At 40.2% G+C, this 18,213-nt stretch overlaps 1 protein-coding gene across 1 annotated transcript; it reads left to right on the top strand.

Moving 5' to 3' along the window:
* The first annotated feature begins 3,690 nt into the window (after window positions 1-3,690).
* Window positions 3,691-16,721, top strand: SSR3 (signal sequence receptor subunit 3). Its single transcript, XM_047728691.1, has 5 exons — window positions 3,691-3,884; window positions 5,038-5,164; window positions 10,442-10,540; window positions 15,060-15,191; window positions 16,450-16,721. The coding sequence occupies exons 1-5, from the start codon at window positions 3,752-3,754 to the stop codon at window positions 16,514-16,516; spliced, it is 558 nt and encodes a 185-aa protein (XP_047584647.1). The 5' UTR covers window positions 3,691-3,751; the 3' UTR covers window positions 16,517-16,721.
* Window positions 16,722-18,213: the final 1,492 nt, after the last annotated feature.

Below are 18,213 nucleotides of genomic sequence, written 5' to 3'. Positions count from 1 at the left end.
GTGCAAGGTTGTTCCTGCCAGAGCTGCAATGCGACAGGACTCTGCATGGCAACTGGTCCACAAGAAACTACCCTCAGCTCTTTGTTCAATATTGGGCTTTGAGGGGCAAGCACTTAGATCTTGAGACTCTGATAGTACAGAGGAGACCAGAACTCATATGTAATTAAGAGTGCACATCCTAGAGTCGGATTACCTGGGGTTCATAATTTGACTCCAACAATTACTGGTTGTGGGATTTTAGGTGAGCTACTTTTCTAATCTGTGCCTCCATTTCTTCATCTGAGAAATGGGGATAATAACACATATCCCATAGTGTTGCTGTAAGAATTAAATTAGATGATATATCAAGAGCCTAGCATAGAGCTGGATGTATAATACTCAGTAAACATTGATTATTATAATCATAATTATGATTGTTATTTGGGTATTTCTAAGTCTCTAGCATAGTACCTTTCACATAGTAGCTTCTCTCTCTCTTTTTTTTTTTCTTAAGATTTTATTTATTTGAGAGAGAGAGAGAGACAGAGCATGAGGGGGAGGTCAGAGGGAGAAGCAGACTCCCCATGGAGCTGGGAGCCTGATATGGGACTCTATCCCAGGACTCCAGGATCATGACCTGAGCTGAAGGCAGTCGCTTAACCACCTGAGCCACCCAGGTGCCCCACATAGTAGTTTCTCAATAAATGTCAGCCAAATGAAGAGATGAACCAATGAACAAATTGCATACCAGTGCCTGAAATATGTAGTTTGGCTGAATAAATCATCTCCCAGGTGGCACTTTAATATATTAAGCCTAGAAACTAAGAGAATTGTTTAATCTCTTCTTTCAAAATTCAATTCCACAATGAGATTTCCATTTCAAATGGACTTTGTATAACAAAGAACTTCTCTCTTCCCCTCCTACCCCAGAGTAGCCCATGATGATTCCTCTGTTTGTTTTTTTTTAAAGACTTTATGTATTTATTTGAGAAAGAGAGAAGGAGCACAAGCTGGAGCAGGGGGAGAGGAAGAGGGAGAAGCAAGCTCCCCGCTGAGCAGGGAGCCCGCTCTGGGGACTCCAACTCAGGACCTGGGATCATGACCTGTGCTGAAGGCTCAGGCCAACTGAGCCACCTAGGTGCCCTCATCTATTATTTTTCATAAGGTCCCTGTGAAAAGCTTATTTTTCTTTACTGGCTAAGCAATTTGCAGTGTCTGTCACAGGAAAGGTATACTTATTTTTAACTTGCTGGATTTTCCTCCACAAAGCCATCAGCAGTGGACGAAAGAAATTTGTTATCTTTGTCCCTGACAGTAATAAATATTATTTCTTTAAATTCCGTCTCCCACCCCTGCTTTTTCCCCACTCTAAGTATGAAGTGATGGAAATGTTAAGCCTTAAATTCATAAATCACAATCAAGCTGGGATGGAATCGAGTCCATTTAGTTCCTTCATAGAGTTGAACTATATTGAAATGGCCAAAATATATTGCAGTCTTTGCCTAGAATCCATAGGATACCCTTCCTTCTGTTCTTTCAGCACACATTTTACTCTGCTTTCTGTAATGTGCCATGGCCACATATGCCACATATGCCTAGATTTTGTCGTTCTTCAAAAGGAACTAGATTGCATTTGAGAAAACACTGTTCTAGTACTTCTAGTGTGCTATCTTAATGTCTTCATTGTTACCATCACCAAAAAAACCTTCTCTGTGGTTAACATCATTGGTTACACATTTCTTCATCTTATTCTTTATCTTACCCTATAAAAAATTTAAATGCCTACATTTTAGATTCTCTTTGTCTTTAGTTTTTATACTTGGTTTGCAAAGTGTATTAATTCTTGGCTACCTCCTTTTAATCATTTCAATTTTCATTTTTTAAATCTATTTAATATTTCAAACTTTTATCTTTCCTATTTTGTTTAAATACTTTTCTCAAGTGTAATTCTTCTTAATTTCATCATTGTTTCTTATTTACTTTTAAATATCTTGATTTTTGTCCCTTTCAATCTTACAGTATTCTGATTTTATCTTTTTTTTTTTTAAAGATTTTATTTATTTATTTGACAGAGAGAAATCACAAGTAGGCAGAGAGGCAGGCAGAGAGAGAGGAGGAAGCAGGCTCCCTGCTGAGCAGAAAGCCCAATGCGGGGCTCGAACCCAGGACCTGGGATCATGACCCCAGCCGAAGGCAGCGGCCTAACCCACTGAGCCACCCAGGCGCCCCTGATTTTATCTTTTTATATCCTTGGTTTTTAAAGAGTAAATCTAAGTATAGAGACAGATCCAAAAGGTTTTGCTGATGAATTGGTCACAGATGGAGAGGGAAAGAAAGGCATTAGTGTTGGCAAGTAGCATTTTAGTCTGAACAAATGGGTAAAAAATGGTGTGATCTTTGACGGTATAAAAAACTGAGAGGGAGTATGTTGGAAGAGAAAGTAAGAGTTTCTTCTCTCTCACCACCACTGCATAATAAAAGAGCACTGTACCATTTTAAAAGGACATATTGCAGATGTTTTTAAATGAATACTTAAGTTTCTGAAAAAAAAATCACTGGATGTTTTTTTTTTTTTTTCTCATTTTGCTGTTATTGATGAAGACTTCTCGCCTTTATGTGAAAGACTTATATGTCAGGAAAACTTGTGCTATGGTACCTATATAGAGGCTAGACTGAAAGTTGCAGACAGAAAACTCCATTAGAATGGAAACTGTGGAAGTCAATTGCAATTTGGATGAAATTAAGATGAAAGATATACTAATCTGTTGATAGGGAAGCCGAAGGTTGGAGAAGTTTGCCTGTTGCCAGTAATGTAGATGAAAGAAGTTTTTGCTATGAATGAAGCTGAGTTTTTTTGTTTTTGTTTTTGTTTTGTTTTTTAAGAAAATGTGATAATGCAATGAGCAAAACGGGTATCGGGTTGTTTTAATAGGCATATTCAATTTTCTGAGCTTCAGAGAAAGCCTGTTTTCCCAACATGTTCTTTACTTAGTATTATGCTTTATTTAGCATGGCTGTGGAGTCCACATAACTCCAAAGATTGAGTTGAAATAAAGTAATTGTGTTTTGTAAATGTATTCGACTCATGTTGAATATTCATCAATGAGACCAAGAGCTCTTCAAAAGCCAAAGCGCTTTCTTTTTCGTGAAAAGGTAGACTGTTAATTTTGTTGAAAAACAGTCAACACCCCGGAGACTAGCGCTGCTGGGCTCTCGCTCTCAGGGTCTTCACCCGCAAAATGGGAACAACAAGGTGCATGTCAAAGGATTTCGAGGAGATTTAAAGAGATAATGGATACATAAAGGAGAAAGGACTTCACTCGTCTTTGTTTAGCTATGTCTTTCTTCACTTCCTCCTCCAGTGGCCCAGTGCTGGGTACACGCAGAAGGTACGAACCGTACTCTTGTTCAACGACCGACTGAATGACTCGAGGCCAGAACAGTGTCCTACTTTGAAATTCCAACGAAACGGAAAGCGTGACGGCACCTGTAAAATGGAATGTCAATTAAGTTTTCTTAAGTATCTACGGAACTACAAATCCCCGACTAGCCACGGGGCTGGCCAAGAACCCGGAAGTCTGGCCAGCTTGCCGAATCACACCGGGAGACGTCCATGCCGCGGGCCAATCCTGGACAAGCTTGCTCCCGCGCCGCGCCGAGTCCCGCCTCCGCGCGTAGCGCTGACGAGCCCTTAGTGGATACGGCGGCCGTGGAGGCGGGGCCAGTGGCGTTTACCCAGCACCGCCCTCCAGGCTCGAAGCTCCGGTCTACCATGGCTCCCAAAGGCGGCTCCAAGCAGCAGTCCGAGGAGGATTTGCTTCTGCAGGATTTCAGCCGCAACCTCTCGGCCAAGTCCTCCGCTCTCTTCTTCGGGAATGCCTTTATCGTGTCCGCCATCCCCATCTGTGAGCGCCGGGAGCAGGCGGGCCGCGGAGGCCGCCGGCGGGCCGGGCTGGGCGGGGACGTGGCAGGGCCGGGTCGTCTGGCGGGAGTTCGCGCTGGGCCCTACGGCCGGCGGCTGCCCCTAGCTTGTCCTGAGCACGGGGATAGCATGTACCTTCTGTGGGCCTTAACTTAGTATACTCGACGGGGAGAGTGGTGGGAGGCATCATAGGAAAGTCACTTGTGGCCCCGCTCCCAGAGATTGTGATTTACTAGTTTGGGGATGGCGCTCCTGTTGTACAAACCGTCTAGTTAAGATTTTGTGCTGACATTCATGCATATGTAATCTTCTGTTTTTTACCCACAACTGTTTGCCGTTATGAGCTTTAAAACTTTATCGTTTATTTATTTTGGAAAAAACTAATGAATTAGGTCAGAGTCAAATTCCCATTAACCCTCGAATTGAATAGAAGTGGAGCTTTGGGTGAAGCACTCACAGTGCTGAACGTCGTTTTCCTAATTTGGTGAGAGGTTGCACCAGTGCTAAGAGCCGGCGCTCTAACTCGTTTAAACTTTTTAATGCTGTTAGGACAATTAGAATTCTCACTTAGATGGAGGAATTTTGCAGACTTAGGCAAAAGTTGTTTTTATAGCTCAGGTTTCCTGAATTTGAATCTCCTGCTTCATACTGCTGCACGTTTGTTGGGCAGTTAAGATTCCTTTTCCTTTGGCCTTCTAAAGCCTCACTGGCCGCACAGCACAGAGTACTGCCTGGATTTCAGAGAGCCACGTCAGCATGTAAACTATGGCTTGGGACTGCACGTGGAGTTTTGGAGCAGCTCGTGGTTAGCTTAATAGTGCTCTGATGAATAAAACCTGAAGTCTGAATTGATTTTTTTTTTTAATCCAGATTTTATTTTCATTTTAGAAGAAGCAGAAATCTCGTCTGGACTAGTAATGGCTTCCCAAGCCGTTCTGTTTTTCAAGTTTTCTGAGCTGGGGACGTTTGAGACCTTAATTTTATCAGTTCTGAAGATCTTCTTAGACTGTGTTAGATTTCTTAACCTGGACTGTATTTTATTGACTTAGCTGTAATTAATTGGGCAGGTCTTTGTAACTGTGTGGTAATGTTTTCCTTTTTGTATTCTCCCCTTCTCCCGTTCTATTTTAAATCAGGGTTATATTGGCGAATATGGCATATGGATCTTATTCAGTCTGCTGTTCTCTATAGTGTGATGACCCTAGTAAGCACTTATTTGGTAGCCTTTGCATACAAAAATGTGAAATTTGTTCTCAAACACAAGTAAGTATATTTGTGAAGCGAAAGTATGTATTACATGTTGCACTTTTATATAGAAGGATGTCTTAAAGACCATTTGTCTTGTTTTCAGTAAATATCAGTTTGAACTGTATGTATATAGGCATATTAATGCTATAAAGAATTATTAACTAAGCGAAGCAGAGACTGCTTCTGACACTTATAGAAGTAGGTTTTGAGAGGGAAATGAGAACAGTTGAGCACTAGCCTTAATCATGGGTTTTATCAGAAAAACAGCACCAAGTAAATTAACATTGTTGAAGTCGAATGAAATTCTTTCTGAAAATAACAGTTCTGATTCTCCATGTTCTATTTTTGGACATTAAAGAAGTGGTCTTTTTTTTTTTTTTTTTTAAACTCTGACATTTTTAATGCTTATTACATTTTTTCTTACAAGTATGTAAAAATAAAAAAGATTATCATATTTCCTCTAATTTAAGATCACACATTATATAAATCCTTTCTAAGTTTGTTGTTTCTATGTTAGGCTCTTTGTGGTGACAAGGAATAGAAACATGTTGAGATGAGGGGCACATGACCGGCGTAGACTGCCCCCCCCTCAGGTCATGATCACTCAGGGTCCTGAGCTCAAGCCCCCTGCAGGCTCCACGCTCAGCAAGCATCTGCTTGAATATTCTCTCCCTCACCCCTTCCCCGCCCCTTCGCCCCTGCCCTCCCACCACAATCTCTCTCCCAAATATATAGATCTTTAAAAAAAAAAAAAAAAAACAAAACAAAACTTGAGATGATCTCAGTTAAAGGGATTTATTGTATGAAGACCAGAAATGGCCTCAATGGCTGAAAGTGGTCTCAGCATCTCTCAGCTGTTGTCTTGGATCTGTAGGAACTCAGGTTTGTGTGACTGCCTTTCTGCTAGACAAGCAGAGTGCTCACCTTTATCATCTTTATGCTTGGCGGTCCTCTTTACCAACTGCCATTCCGGTTTCAGCTGTCTTGGACTCTGCTGTTCTGGGTTGTCTTTCTTGTGAGGTGTAGTCATCTGTGGATAGTGAAGCCCTCAGATGTGGGCACCTTGAATGACCAATCCTTTGTGATATCCTTGGAACTCACTCCCTTTGAGACTTCCCAGTTTTTGACTTGTTCTGCATATTATTTTTCATTAACCTTTTTGGAATTAAAATTGTTTTTTTAAATCTCATTTCTGCTCCGGACTTCTTGAGGGCCACTGCCATGTCTTTTGACCCTTAAGACAGTTAATGCTACATTTAGTTCAGTAAAATTTCAGTTTCTACTGACTTTATTTAATAGGTTCTGTCAGAGTGGAATTTTTTTTTTTTTTAAAGATTTTATTTATTTATTTGTCATAGAGAGAGAAGCGAGAGTGAGCACAGGCAGACAGAGTGGCAGGCAGAGGCAGAGGGAGAAGCAGGCTCCCTGCCAAGCTAGGAGCCCGATGTGGGACTCGATCCCAGGACGCTGGGATCATGACCTGAGCCGAAGGCAGCTGCTCAACCAACTGAGCCACCCAGGCGTCCCGGAATTTTTTTTTTTAATCATAGTTTTGACTTAATATTAAATGCTGCCACTCATATCGAAGCTCCTACAGTTTTACAAGATGTGTTAAAGCTTAAAGCCCCAGGAAGATGCAGGGTACGGGTAGGTGTTCATAGTAAAAGGGAAGATGGCTTATATGCTGACAGTCTGGATTCCATTCCCAGCTCTCCCTTTCTTAAATGTCTAGCCTTGGGCACACATTTCATCTTTTTAGATGTCCCATTCCTGAGCTGTGCAATCAGGATACTAATGGTACCTCACAGATGGCGAGGATTAAATAAGATAATGCAGGTGACATGTCAAGCATAGTGAGCCCATAATGTTTATGTGCAGTGTCAGAGAGATTGGGGGTGACAGAGCCCGTAGGAATTTTTTTCAAGGTTGCATGACTTTAAAAAAATGTTTGTAAAGATGTTTTGGTTTAAGAAATTAAATAGATGGTATTTTTCTTTTTTATTCTGGAACAGTTCTGAAATATGTTAAAAAAATAATAGTAGAAGAAAAACAGTTGATTTTGTGGGTTATCTCATTTGCCTGAGTGCTGGACCACCAGAATGACCTTTGTCTTATTTTAGAGCATTCATCATTGAGACTTACTAAGAGCCCTAAGACAGAGGGGAGACTTCTTGAGTTGTAATAAACCTGACAGGTTGTTATGAGTCTGTTAGGTGAAGATAGAATTTTAGAACTAGAAGAGAAATTAATTAATTAATCTGGTTTGGTCTCTTCAGGAAAATTTGTCCTGTGAACACATGATTGACTGTCTTAAAGATACTTGGAGATAGCCAACTCCTTTGAAAATAGTTATTCCTGTGTCCTATCCTGATGGGCTGTGTGTATGTGTGTGTGTGTGTGTTTCCCTCCGTTCAGCTCAGAAGTGTTTCTGCTGTAAACCATATTCATTTCTTATCAGCTGGCCTTTTTTTTTTTTTTTAAGTTTTTTATTATTACTTTTTTTTTTTTTTAAATTTATTTGACAGAGAGAGATCACAAGCAGACAGAGAGGCAGGCAGAGAGAGAGAGAGAGAGAGGGAAGCAGGCTCCCTGCTGAGCAGAGAGCCCGATGCGGGACTCGATCCCAGGACCCTGAGACCATGACCCGAGCCGAAGGCAGCGGCTTAACCCACTGAGCCACCCAGGCGCCCGAGTTTTTTATTATTACTTATTTGACAGACAGAGATCACGATTAGAGAGTCAGGCAGAGAGAGAGAGGGAAGCAGGCTCCCTGCTGAGCAGAGAGCCCTATGCGGGACCATGACCCAAAGGCAGAGACTTAACCCACTGAGCCACCCAGGCGCCCCTCTGCTGGCCTTCTTAGAAAAAAGTGGTCTTATGTTAAGTTCAAGAAACCTTTATTGAGTTCTTGGTCTGTTAGAGAGGTTCAGAAATAAGAGTCTCTGCCCTTAAGAACAGAACTTTTACATAATAAAATGAATCAGGTAAAGTTGGATCTTTGGGAATTTGTTCTTTAATTTGTGTCCCAAAAGCTCTTGTGATTAAAGAAAGGTTGAAAACTATTGACTTGAATGATCCTGGGCCTTCTTTTCAGGAATCCATCCTGAATTCTCCACACCTTTCCTTGGTACACTGGCCAGAACTAAATATAGCAGAGTAATGAGGGATTAATTAATTGAACACAGAGTGAACAGATTTCCACGTTCCACATTTTGTTGCCTTTAATATATCTCAGTATGTGTTGAACATTTTCACAGTGGGACTGTGTAGGTAGTTGTTAGATTTTGCTTGTATCAGTTATTTTTTTTTCTATAATTATGGCTAACCAGTTTTTCCTATATTATGAAAAATACACCATGTTGAATTTAAATGTCTTGAACTTTGGGAGGCTTTTTGTATTTTGTCGTAGGTTAAATTTTATCCTCTCTTTCACCAGCAATCTCATCTAATAAAATTCACCTTATAGATTTTTCTGATGGGAAAAAAAAAATTTTTTTCTGGACTGATCACTGAAGATTCTGATCTGGTATCTTGAATAATACTTTTTGTTTTTCTGGCTGATTCCATATTATCTTTTGGTACAACTAGTGGTTCATTTAGTTAAAAGTGGTATGATTGATCACTGACCTTGTGGTATTTATTTTTAGTAAAATTGTTCTTTGAGTAGAAGTTAAAGTATTATTTTAATATGTTAGAGCTGTTAATTCTTTTATTTTTTTATGATTCTGCTTTGTAATTTTTTTAAACATTTTATTTAAATTCAGTTAATTGGCATATAATATATTATTGGTTTCAGAGGTACAGGCCTGTGATTCATTATATAATAACCCAGTGCTCATTACATCACATGCCCTCCTTAATGTCCATCACCCAATTATCCTATCACTCCACCGCACTCCCCTCCAGCAACCCTGTTTGTTTCCTATGATTAAGAGTGTTAGGATTTGTCTCCCTCTCTGGTTTCATCTTGTTTTATTTTTTCCTCTCTTCCCTTATGTTCCTCTGTTTTGTTTTCTTAAATTCCACATATCAGTGAGATCATATGAAACTTGCCTTTCTCTGATTGACTTATTTCGCTCAGCATAATACCCTCTAGTTTCATCCACATCATTGCAAATGGCAAGATTTCATTTTTTGATAGCTTCATAATATTCCATTGTATGTGTATGTACCACACCTTCTTTATCCATTCATCTGTCATTGGACATCTGGGCTCTTTCCATAGTTTGGCTATTGTGGACATTGCTGCTATAAACATTGGCGTGCAGGTGCCCCTTTAGATCACTACATTTGTATCTTTGGGGTAAGTACCCAGTAGTGCAATTGCTGGGTCGTAGAATAGCTCTGTTTTCAACTTTTTGAGGAAGCTCTGTACTGTTTTCCAGAGTGGCTGCACTTGCTTGCATTCCCACTGACAGTGTAGGAGGATTCCCCTTTCTCCGCATCCTTGCCAACAGTTACCCTTTCTTAAATAAATATTTTATTTATTTGCCAGAGAGAGAGCATGACTGTGCATGTGAATAAGCAGGGGGAGCAGCAGGCAGAGGGAGAATCAGTCTCCCCATTGAGGAAGGAGCCCCATGAAGGACTTGATCCCAGGACTCTGGGATCATAACCTGAGCCAAAGGCAGACACTTCACATGCTGAGCCACCCAGGTGTCCCCTCCCCCCATTTTTTTTTTTTTTTAAAGATTTTATTTATTTATTTGACAGAGATCACAAGTAGGCAGAGAGGCAGGCAGAGAGAGGAGGAAGCAGGCTCCCTGCTGAGCAGAGAGCCCGATGTGGTGCTCAATCCCAGGACCCTGGGATCATGACCTGAGCCAAAGGTAGCGGCTTTAACCCACTGAGCCACCCAGGTGCCCCACTCCCCTTTTGTTTTTTAAGTCTACTTATATTTACTGGCATTGAGATCCTGTATCATTTGTCAATGCCTTATCAAATTTATTTGTTGAACAAATAAATAGGCTAAAACAAAATGGAGTTAAAATGATTTATAACTAAATTGTGCTAAAAGCATTTGACTTCTTTACATATTAAATACCTAAACTTTGGAAAGTTATCCTTTTTAAGCAGAAGTCAAAACCAATAACTAATAATCTCCATCTTGGAAGTTCTTGAACCTTCTTTTGGCTCTTACAGTATAATAAACTTGGAATTTTCTGTCAAAATTATTTCTTCAAATGTAAAGTATCCTATAGTTGCCAATACAAAATATAAGTACAGAGTGTTTGATAGGGTGATGTTCATTCCTGGAGCATGTGGAAACTTTTTTTCTTTTTTTCCACCCAGAGTAGCACAGAAGAGGGAGGATGCTGTTTCCAAAGAAGTGACTCGAAAACTTTCTGAAGCTGATAACAGAAAGATGTCTCGAAAGGAAAAAGATGAAAGGTTGGACTTCTGAATTGTTGGAGACAATCCAAAAAGGGGATACTTTGTAGAAAATTAAGTTTTTGGTTGTTTCCCAGATAATGTGGATAATGGAATTGCCTGAGGTTAAACGTAGGAGACTTAGTAATGGGAATAACAATCACACTGACATTTTTAGTTTTTACCCCCACCAGATGCTTTTGTGTTATACACAGTTCATTTATTGTTTTCTTAAAGAGCTATGTGAGGTAGGGCTGTTTGCATTTTACATCTGAAGAAGCTGAGGGCATAAATTCCCGTGTGGAGGTCAATCCACCGTAAGAACGAGGGCAATATGGCTTGGAGAGCTTGTCCTAACCTCTCTCCTGGAGTTTCAGAGCTTGCAGAGCTTTATCCTGTGCTGGCTCTGCCACTTGGTAGCTATGTGACCTTGAGCATATCGCCTCCCCACTCTGGGTCTGAAGAGTTTACATTGCATTGTGTTAGCATTTTTAGGTGGTGGTATTTCCATTCCTGAGTTTCCCTAGGGACAGCCAGTTCTTGGTTATCTTCGTTGGTTGGGAAAGAGAAAACAGCTTGGTTTCTCTTTGTTGCCCAAATCTGTGCCACATTTGTTAGCCCTTTCCCCTCAGTTTTTCCTGCCAACTATTAGAAGCCTTAATAGTCTAATATCTGAGTAACAGAAGTTTCTGAATAATTGAATAAACTTGTGCTTACGAGTTGTTATGTAGGTTTAATACAGTCACGGGATGAGGTTTTCATAGATCTTAAGTTTTAGTATCTACAAAGTGCTTTGTGAAATGGAATTTTTAACCCACTGTGCCTCGGAAAGACTTTGTGGAGACTTGCCATATTAAAGCGCATGTGAAATAAAGAAGTCCAATTTTGAAAGAGCAGAAACCTTTAAAATTAAGAAAAACTGGATAAACAAGAATCTCTGAGTTAGGTATAGCAGTTGAGCATTGAAATTAGCTCTGAGCTTCCAAGTGTCAGGGGGAGCATCTGAGGTCATACACTTTCATTGTCTGATGAGAAGCAGCTTGTAAGTCCTTCAGAAAAGAAACTTTCCTGGCACCGAATCTTGGAAGGACTTTATCAAGTGGATCCTTATTTAAGGGACCCTGAGTAACTTAATGGACAGTGTCTTCTAGTGGTTTTGAAAAGCACTATAAAACATTATAGGAATGATTATCTCCTGTGGATCCTTTATAAAAACTGAAGGATACAATATATTTTTTAAGATGTTATTTTATTTTTTTAGTAATGTCTACAGCTAATGTGGGGCTCAAACTCATGACCCAGAGGCCACAAGTTGTATGCTGTACTGACTCAGTCAGCTAGGTCCCAGGTCCTTCCTGAAGGGCACAGTAGTAAATAGTGACAGTGAAGGCCTTTTTGCAGGGATAGCTTTCATGAGATCTTGCTGCGCAGCTTCCTGATTATAAATTTTTGCATGGTGATAGAGGGCAGGAATCTAGGACACTTCTAAGAGATCTTTTTATTAAATTATAGTATTTATTAGAAAAGTGGTTCTTGAAGTGTGCATCACAGCTACCCAATTTCTCTGTAGGTTTTAGGTGATGAATTATAGCAGAGATGGCAAATGGGTCTCCTCTGCCCTCTGCAGACTTGCCTGATTGGTCTGGCACTTGTTCTCGATCCTGGGATATGTCTCAGAATTTTTCTCAGCATGGTATTCAGGTAGTCACTACTACTAGATCAGAGTTGGAATTAGAAATGAGATATCTTTGCTATTGGCTGAATCAGTATTTCAAAGAGAATGAAGTGTAGGTTCTGTGGATACATAAAATGCAGAGTGTCAGAAGGTTGTAAAATTTCTATTCTTATCATCGTAGAAGTTTGTGCTGTTACTATTTCAAAAAAACCACACCGGATAAAAAGTTTATCCAGGTGTTTACTCATGATTGACTGATAACTGGGACCAGGACTCCCATTAAGACCTAGTATTTTTCTCCCTCAAAAGTAAGTTGCCACAAGAGATTTAAGAGAAGGCCTGTCAACACCTCTTTGCCCAGATATGTATGTCTCAGAGCTCTCACTTACAGTCATTTGGATTATGTGCCCCATGCCACTTGAAACTGTTTTGCCCTCCATTCAAGGTTGGACATTAGCTGAGGAGAATCAGAGATTCATTAATATTTATCCCTGGGTGTGTGTTTTATTTCTTCTTGACTTACCAGTGGTCTCTCATTTAGCGTTAGGTGATTATAGCAGTTCTTGGATTTGGTCTCAGTCTTTCTCTTCTAGGAAGTGCTCTTTAGAAAAATGACTCCTTGGGAGTGCTCTCCCAAACTAGATTCCTTACCAGTGAAGCTTTGGCAGAACTGTTGCATTTGTGTGTGGGGGGGTGGTCTTCATTTTTTTTCTAAATGAAACAGGATACGAGTGGGCTAGAGAAAGTTCTGAAACCTGTCCAAGGCAGTCCTGTGTGTGCACTGATGTAACACCTGGACATATTGGGAGCTGGGGTAACCTAAAGGAGTGAGCCACTTTTTTCATCAGAAGAGTTCTGAAGATGGTTCTGAATCAGGGCGTGGCAAGGAGTTAGGGAGGAGTGCTCCTGTGGAGGTGGGATAATCTAGGCAGCCGTAGTGGAGGCATGCTAATAGTTTATTTAAGGAACCTGTCTTCCTTTGGTCTTGTACCAGAGACTTAAAAACAGGGGCACTTGTTGTCCATGTTCTCTAGCATTAAACCACGTTGGGTCTGTGCATCTTTCAGAGATAGTGGTTTCTTCATCAGTGTTAAGCTGATAAAATGTATTTCCTTCAATTCCAAGTCCCATATGTTTTCTAAATTTACATTTAACCTACTCTGAAATCAGAAGCTGTTTTGTAGTTGATGGCTGCATTTAACATAGTATCCTTTATTTCCCAAACCTAACAGTAAACAGAAGTTTTAAGTTGCTGGTATCCATAGAGTTAAGGAACTGTGGCATTTATATTAGGAGACCACAGACTTCTTGTGATGAAGTTAAGTTCATTTCATTTATCTCCTTTACAGTTGGGCTTGTTGACTTTGGACTAAAACATGTGGTGAATAAAATGCAGCAGTGGCCAATGACATTAGCCATAGTGCTGTCCTTAGGATTGGTGGAAGGAATCATCTAACCCCAGAGTAGTGGATCTTTGGGAGACAAAACATCAGTGGTGATGGCTTTCAACCTTTTTGATAATCACAGTAAAGTACTTCACCTTTTGACCAAATACACTCAAACATGCACACATGCAAATGTTTCACAAAACAATGATTATGGTGGTGATACACTCGATAATTATGTGGGTGATACACTCGATATTTTTTTTTTAAAGATTTTATTTATTGAGAGCACAAGCAGGGAGAGAGGAAGAGGGAGAAGCAGGATCCCCGCTGAGCAGGGAGCCCGATGTGGGACTCAATCCCAGGACCCTGGGATCACTGCCTCAGCTGAAGGCAGATGTTTAATTGACCGAGCCACCCAGGCGTCCTTGATACTTTTCTATTTTAAAAAAATGCTAATCTCTTGGGGCGCCTGGGTGGCTCAGTTGGTTAAGCATCTGCCTTCAGCTCAGGTCATGATCCCGGAGTCCTGGGATCGAGCCCCAAGTTGGGCTCCCTGCTCCGTGGGGAATCTGCTTCTCTCTGTAACCCTTCCTCTTCTCCTGCATGTGCTCGCTCTCTCTCTCTCTCAAATAAATACATAAAACCTTAAAAAAAAAAAAAAAAACTGGTCTCGTTCCACTCAAGTTACTTTCCCTGAGCATTGAATCCACCCAAATGATTTCATGTCCCACTAATGGGTCACAACCTACTCTTTTAAAAACTGTTTTACAAAGTTAATTAATCAAATGGAATAAAGGCTACCTTATTCACAGGCATCCTGTAATTTCTGCTGCCCATGTGAACAGGTAAAAGAAAAGGTTGATAAGGTTTTAGTCAATTAATAAAACATAATGAGTAAAATGGGTTAAATAAAAAGTAAATGGGTTTTACAAAAGTTAAAAAATCCTCTTTATGTTGAAGCACATTCTTTGTTTGAATCCTGTAAAGGTGGCTAAAGATAGTTGCAGACTAGTCTGCTTCTGTGAGCCACGGCTAGGTTTTGGTCCTTAGGATTTTCTTCAGGTATAATAACTGAAGGCTGAAATCTGGAGGTTGAGAGTATCAAGCCAGCAGACAGCCAGGAAAGCTTCATCTGGCTACTGATCGTGGAGTTTGTTTTAGGTGAGGACCTAGAGAACTTCTCATGTCTCTTTAGGCTGCTGATGAAACCAAGCCAGTTGGAATTAATCTGTCCCTCCCTCCAAAGCCCTGACTGCCTGGGAAGAAAGGTAATAGACTGAGCAGCTATTTTTATCAATTGAGTAAAATGTCTTTTTCAGCAGGAAAAAAGGGTACAATGCTGATTAAATTTAATATTAAAAACACATTCTGTCCAGAATATGTAAGGAAGAACCTACATTATAGTGAATTAGAGCCATGTCATATTTAAAATATTTTAATACATATTTATAAACTTGATTGGTTTGTCTGTCTACAGAATCTTGTGGAAGAAGAACGAAGTTGCTGATTATGAAGCTACAACATTTTCCATCTTCTATAACAACACTCTCTTCCTGGTCTTGGTCATTGTTGCTTCCTTCTTTATACTGAAGAACTTCAACCCTACAGTGTATCCTTTTAAAGGTTCATTAGCATTTTCAAAGTCTAGAAGCAGTAGTTTGTTTTGGTTTTGATTTATCCCAACTATTTTACTATGAAGAAAAACTGCCCAGGCAATCAGTCCACTGAATAGCACTGTGACCTTAGGCAAGTTTCTGGACATTTAAAATAAGGGCTTTAGGTTTGATTTAAAGTTCTTTGAAGTTTATAAATTATAACTTCATGATAAATAACAAGTATTACAAAGCAGTCGTACATCTATGGTCATGTGTATCCTCCTATTTTATTATTTAATTTTAAAAAAGATTTTATTTATTTATTTGACAGATCACAAGTAGGCAGAGAGGCAGGCAGAGAGAGAGGAAGGGAAGCAGGCTCCCTGGTGAGCAGAAAGCCCCATATGGGGGCTCGATCCCGGGACCCTGGGATCATGACCTGAGCCGAAGGCAGAGGCTTTAAGCCACTGAGCCACCCAGGCGCCCCTATCCTCCTATTTAAAAATAAGTTCTGAGGATCAAAAGCAACTTGCCTCCTTTGGTAGTTCCTGCCATAAGTCCATGTGTCTGCTGACATTTTGGGGCTTTGGAATTGGGTGGATAGCCAGTGTAGTTAAATAGATACATTTCATAATATCTTAATAGTGTTTCAAGGTGCTCTTAAATTGAGCTTTGGGGCAAGAATCAGTCTTCTCTTTTTTAGGTAGTTTATTAAATGTATTAGTTAAGGATGTGCAGCCAGACTTAGATTTTATGTAATAAAATAGACTTCTCTAGCTTGTATCTTCTGGGAATACTAGAATAGTTTGTCCTAAACAGTGCCATTCTGAGACTGAGAGTAGCTGTGAACTTAGAGAGCCTCCTTGCTTTTATAGGCCAACTGTAGCCAAAACACTGATGGACAGAGGAGACTTATTTTTCCTTTGTTCTTGGCCAGAGGCAGGGAAGCTAAATTTCATCTTCCTGTTCATAGTCTTGATTAGCTCTTCTCCTTTAGGTTAAATGGAATTCAGATGTCTTCTTTGTGATCATGTGTTCTAGGTTTCTGTCTCAAGTATTTTCTTTTTAAAACTGGAACACATTTCCTGTGAATGTTCTTCATTCTTTATAGCCTTCTGTCTTGTAAATTGCATTTGCAGACAATGGGGCTGCACATCATTATCGTTTTACAGTGTCAGATGGGAAGAGCACATTCCAAAGAGTTGGGCTCTTTTTATTTTGTGGAAGAACTACTTTTGCACTTTTTCTTTCCTTAACGTTGAATTTTTACAGGAATTATATTTTGTCCATAAGCGCTTCATCAGGCCTCATCGCCCTCCTGTCTACTGGCTCCAAGTAGACTGTACTGGCTTTGCTCCCTGGCTGTGTATCTACGGGTTGCCTGTGGTATATGGCAACTTAGCAGGGTGGTCAGGGTGAGAGACCCAGACGTTTTTATAGTCTGCAGTTGGAGGGTTTGAAAAACCCAACAAAATGTAATTCAGTATTTGTTTTTTGGCTCTTTTTTTGACAGACTGTTGAAATTAAATGAATTGAAAGGGAAACTCAGAGTGCCAGGACATTTATTAAAAGGTAAAAAAAAAAAAAAAAAAGTGTCTCTCGCAATGTGCTGTAATCACAAGAGGAGAAAATAACTTGTTTCCTTGATCTGTCACAGGTCACAGTAACCTGGACTGAGCTGCTGTTATTTATAATAGTAGCAAGAAGTTAATAAGTGGTTCCTTGTGTTCTAACCTCAATATCACAACTTTTTTTGAACTGTAAATACCAGAATGAAGAATCCTTTCCCCCTGGGGAATTGAACAGAAGCCTCATGTTTACAAGTCTCTGAATTTGTGATTTGAAATAACTCAAAAACAAGGTATCTCCAATTTCGGGCAGAGAAACTTGTGGAAAATTTTTTTGTTGTTGTTTTGGGTTTTTTGTTTCTTTGTTTTTTTAACAGAAGAAAGGTGGCCAGGGTCATAACCTAAAAATAGTGGCCAGACATCTGAGAGTTATCCCGTGGGGTTAAAGCACATACTGTTCAGCTGTATAGTCCTGGCTTAGGTGGCCAGGAAGGTCAGCCCAACCCTACCATGTTGGTTTGACCTGTTTCAGAGATTGGAACTACTGTTTTCCTTGACTAGAGGAATGTCCAGTAGAGAAGCTCCTTCCTGAATACTGATGTGTAAAAGATCAAAGTAATATTTATGATCTTAGTTCCAGAATTCTAAGAACTTTCCGAGAAACTTCAGTGGTTTAGGTGCTTGTGCAGTATTTAGTGCAGCCTTTTTCCGTCAGGACTTTTAATAAATTTCACCTTTTTTTTTTTTTTAAGATTTTATTTGTTTGAGAGAGCAAACATGACTGGGTGGGGCAGAGGTTGAGAGAATCTGACAGACTTGGCTCAGTGTGGAGCCTGACCTGGGGCTCGATCTCAGGATCCTGAGATCATGACCTGTGCGGGAGGCAGATGCTTCAGCTGCTGAGTGACCCAGGCGCCCCAAATTTGACCCACAGGTTCCCATTGATTGTGAACAAAATTCATATTGACCTCTTCAGCCCCTAGGGTTCAGCCAAGAACATTCTCTTGCATTTCTTCATGTGTGCAGATAAAATTATTTTCTGGTGCATGCCATGATTTGAAAATCTTTGGGAAGCTTTTTAGCTTGTATTATTTAATGGATTATGGAATAAGAGGTGATAGAGGCTCATATTCCTATTTTAGCTTTTGACCACATCCAATAATTTCCTACAAATAGTACTTCAAAAGAAATAGCCTATTCCTAATTCCTAATTTTTTTTTTAAGATTTTATTTATTTATTTGACAGAGAGAGAGAGATCACAAGCAGGCAGAGAGGCATGCAGAGAGAGAGGGGGAAGCAGGCTCCCTGCTGAGCAGAGAGCCCGATGCGGGCCTCGATCCCAGGACCCTGAGATCATGACCTGAGCTGAAGGCAGAGGCTTAACCCACTGAGCCACCCAGGCGCCCCCTAATTCCTAATCTTAACTTTAATCTGTAGTTTCCACTTCCAAATTTAAGGTGAATGTTG

The sequence above is a fragment of the Lutra lutra genome, chromosome 1 (genome assembly GCF_902655055.1).
Source record: "Lutra lutra chromosome 1, mLutLut1.2, whole genome shotgun sequence".
NCBI classification, from domain to species: domain Eukaryota; kingdom Metazoa; phylum Chordata; class Mammalia; order Carnivora; family Mustelidae; genus Lutra; species Lutra lutra.
This window is presented reverse-complemented; position numbering and strand designations above follow the sequence as displayed.

Coding starts and splice junctions, on each gene's coding strand:
- SSR3 (XM_047728691.1), top strand. CDS start 3,752: ATGGCTCCCAAAGGCGGCTCCAAGCAGCAGTCCGAGGAGGATTTGCTT. Junction 3,885..5,037: donor CGTGTCCGCCATCCCCATCT/GTGAGCGCCGGG, acceptor ATTTTAAATCAG/GGTTATATTGGCGAATATGG. Junction 5,165..10,441: donor AAATTTGTTCTCAAACACAA/GTAAGTATATTT, acceptor TTTTCCACCCAG/AGTAGCACAGAAGAGGGAGG.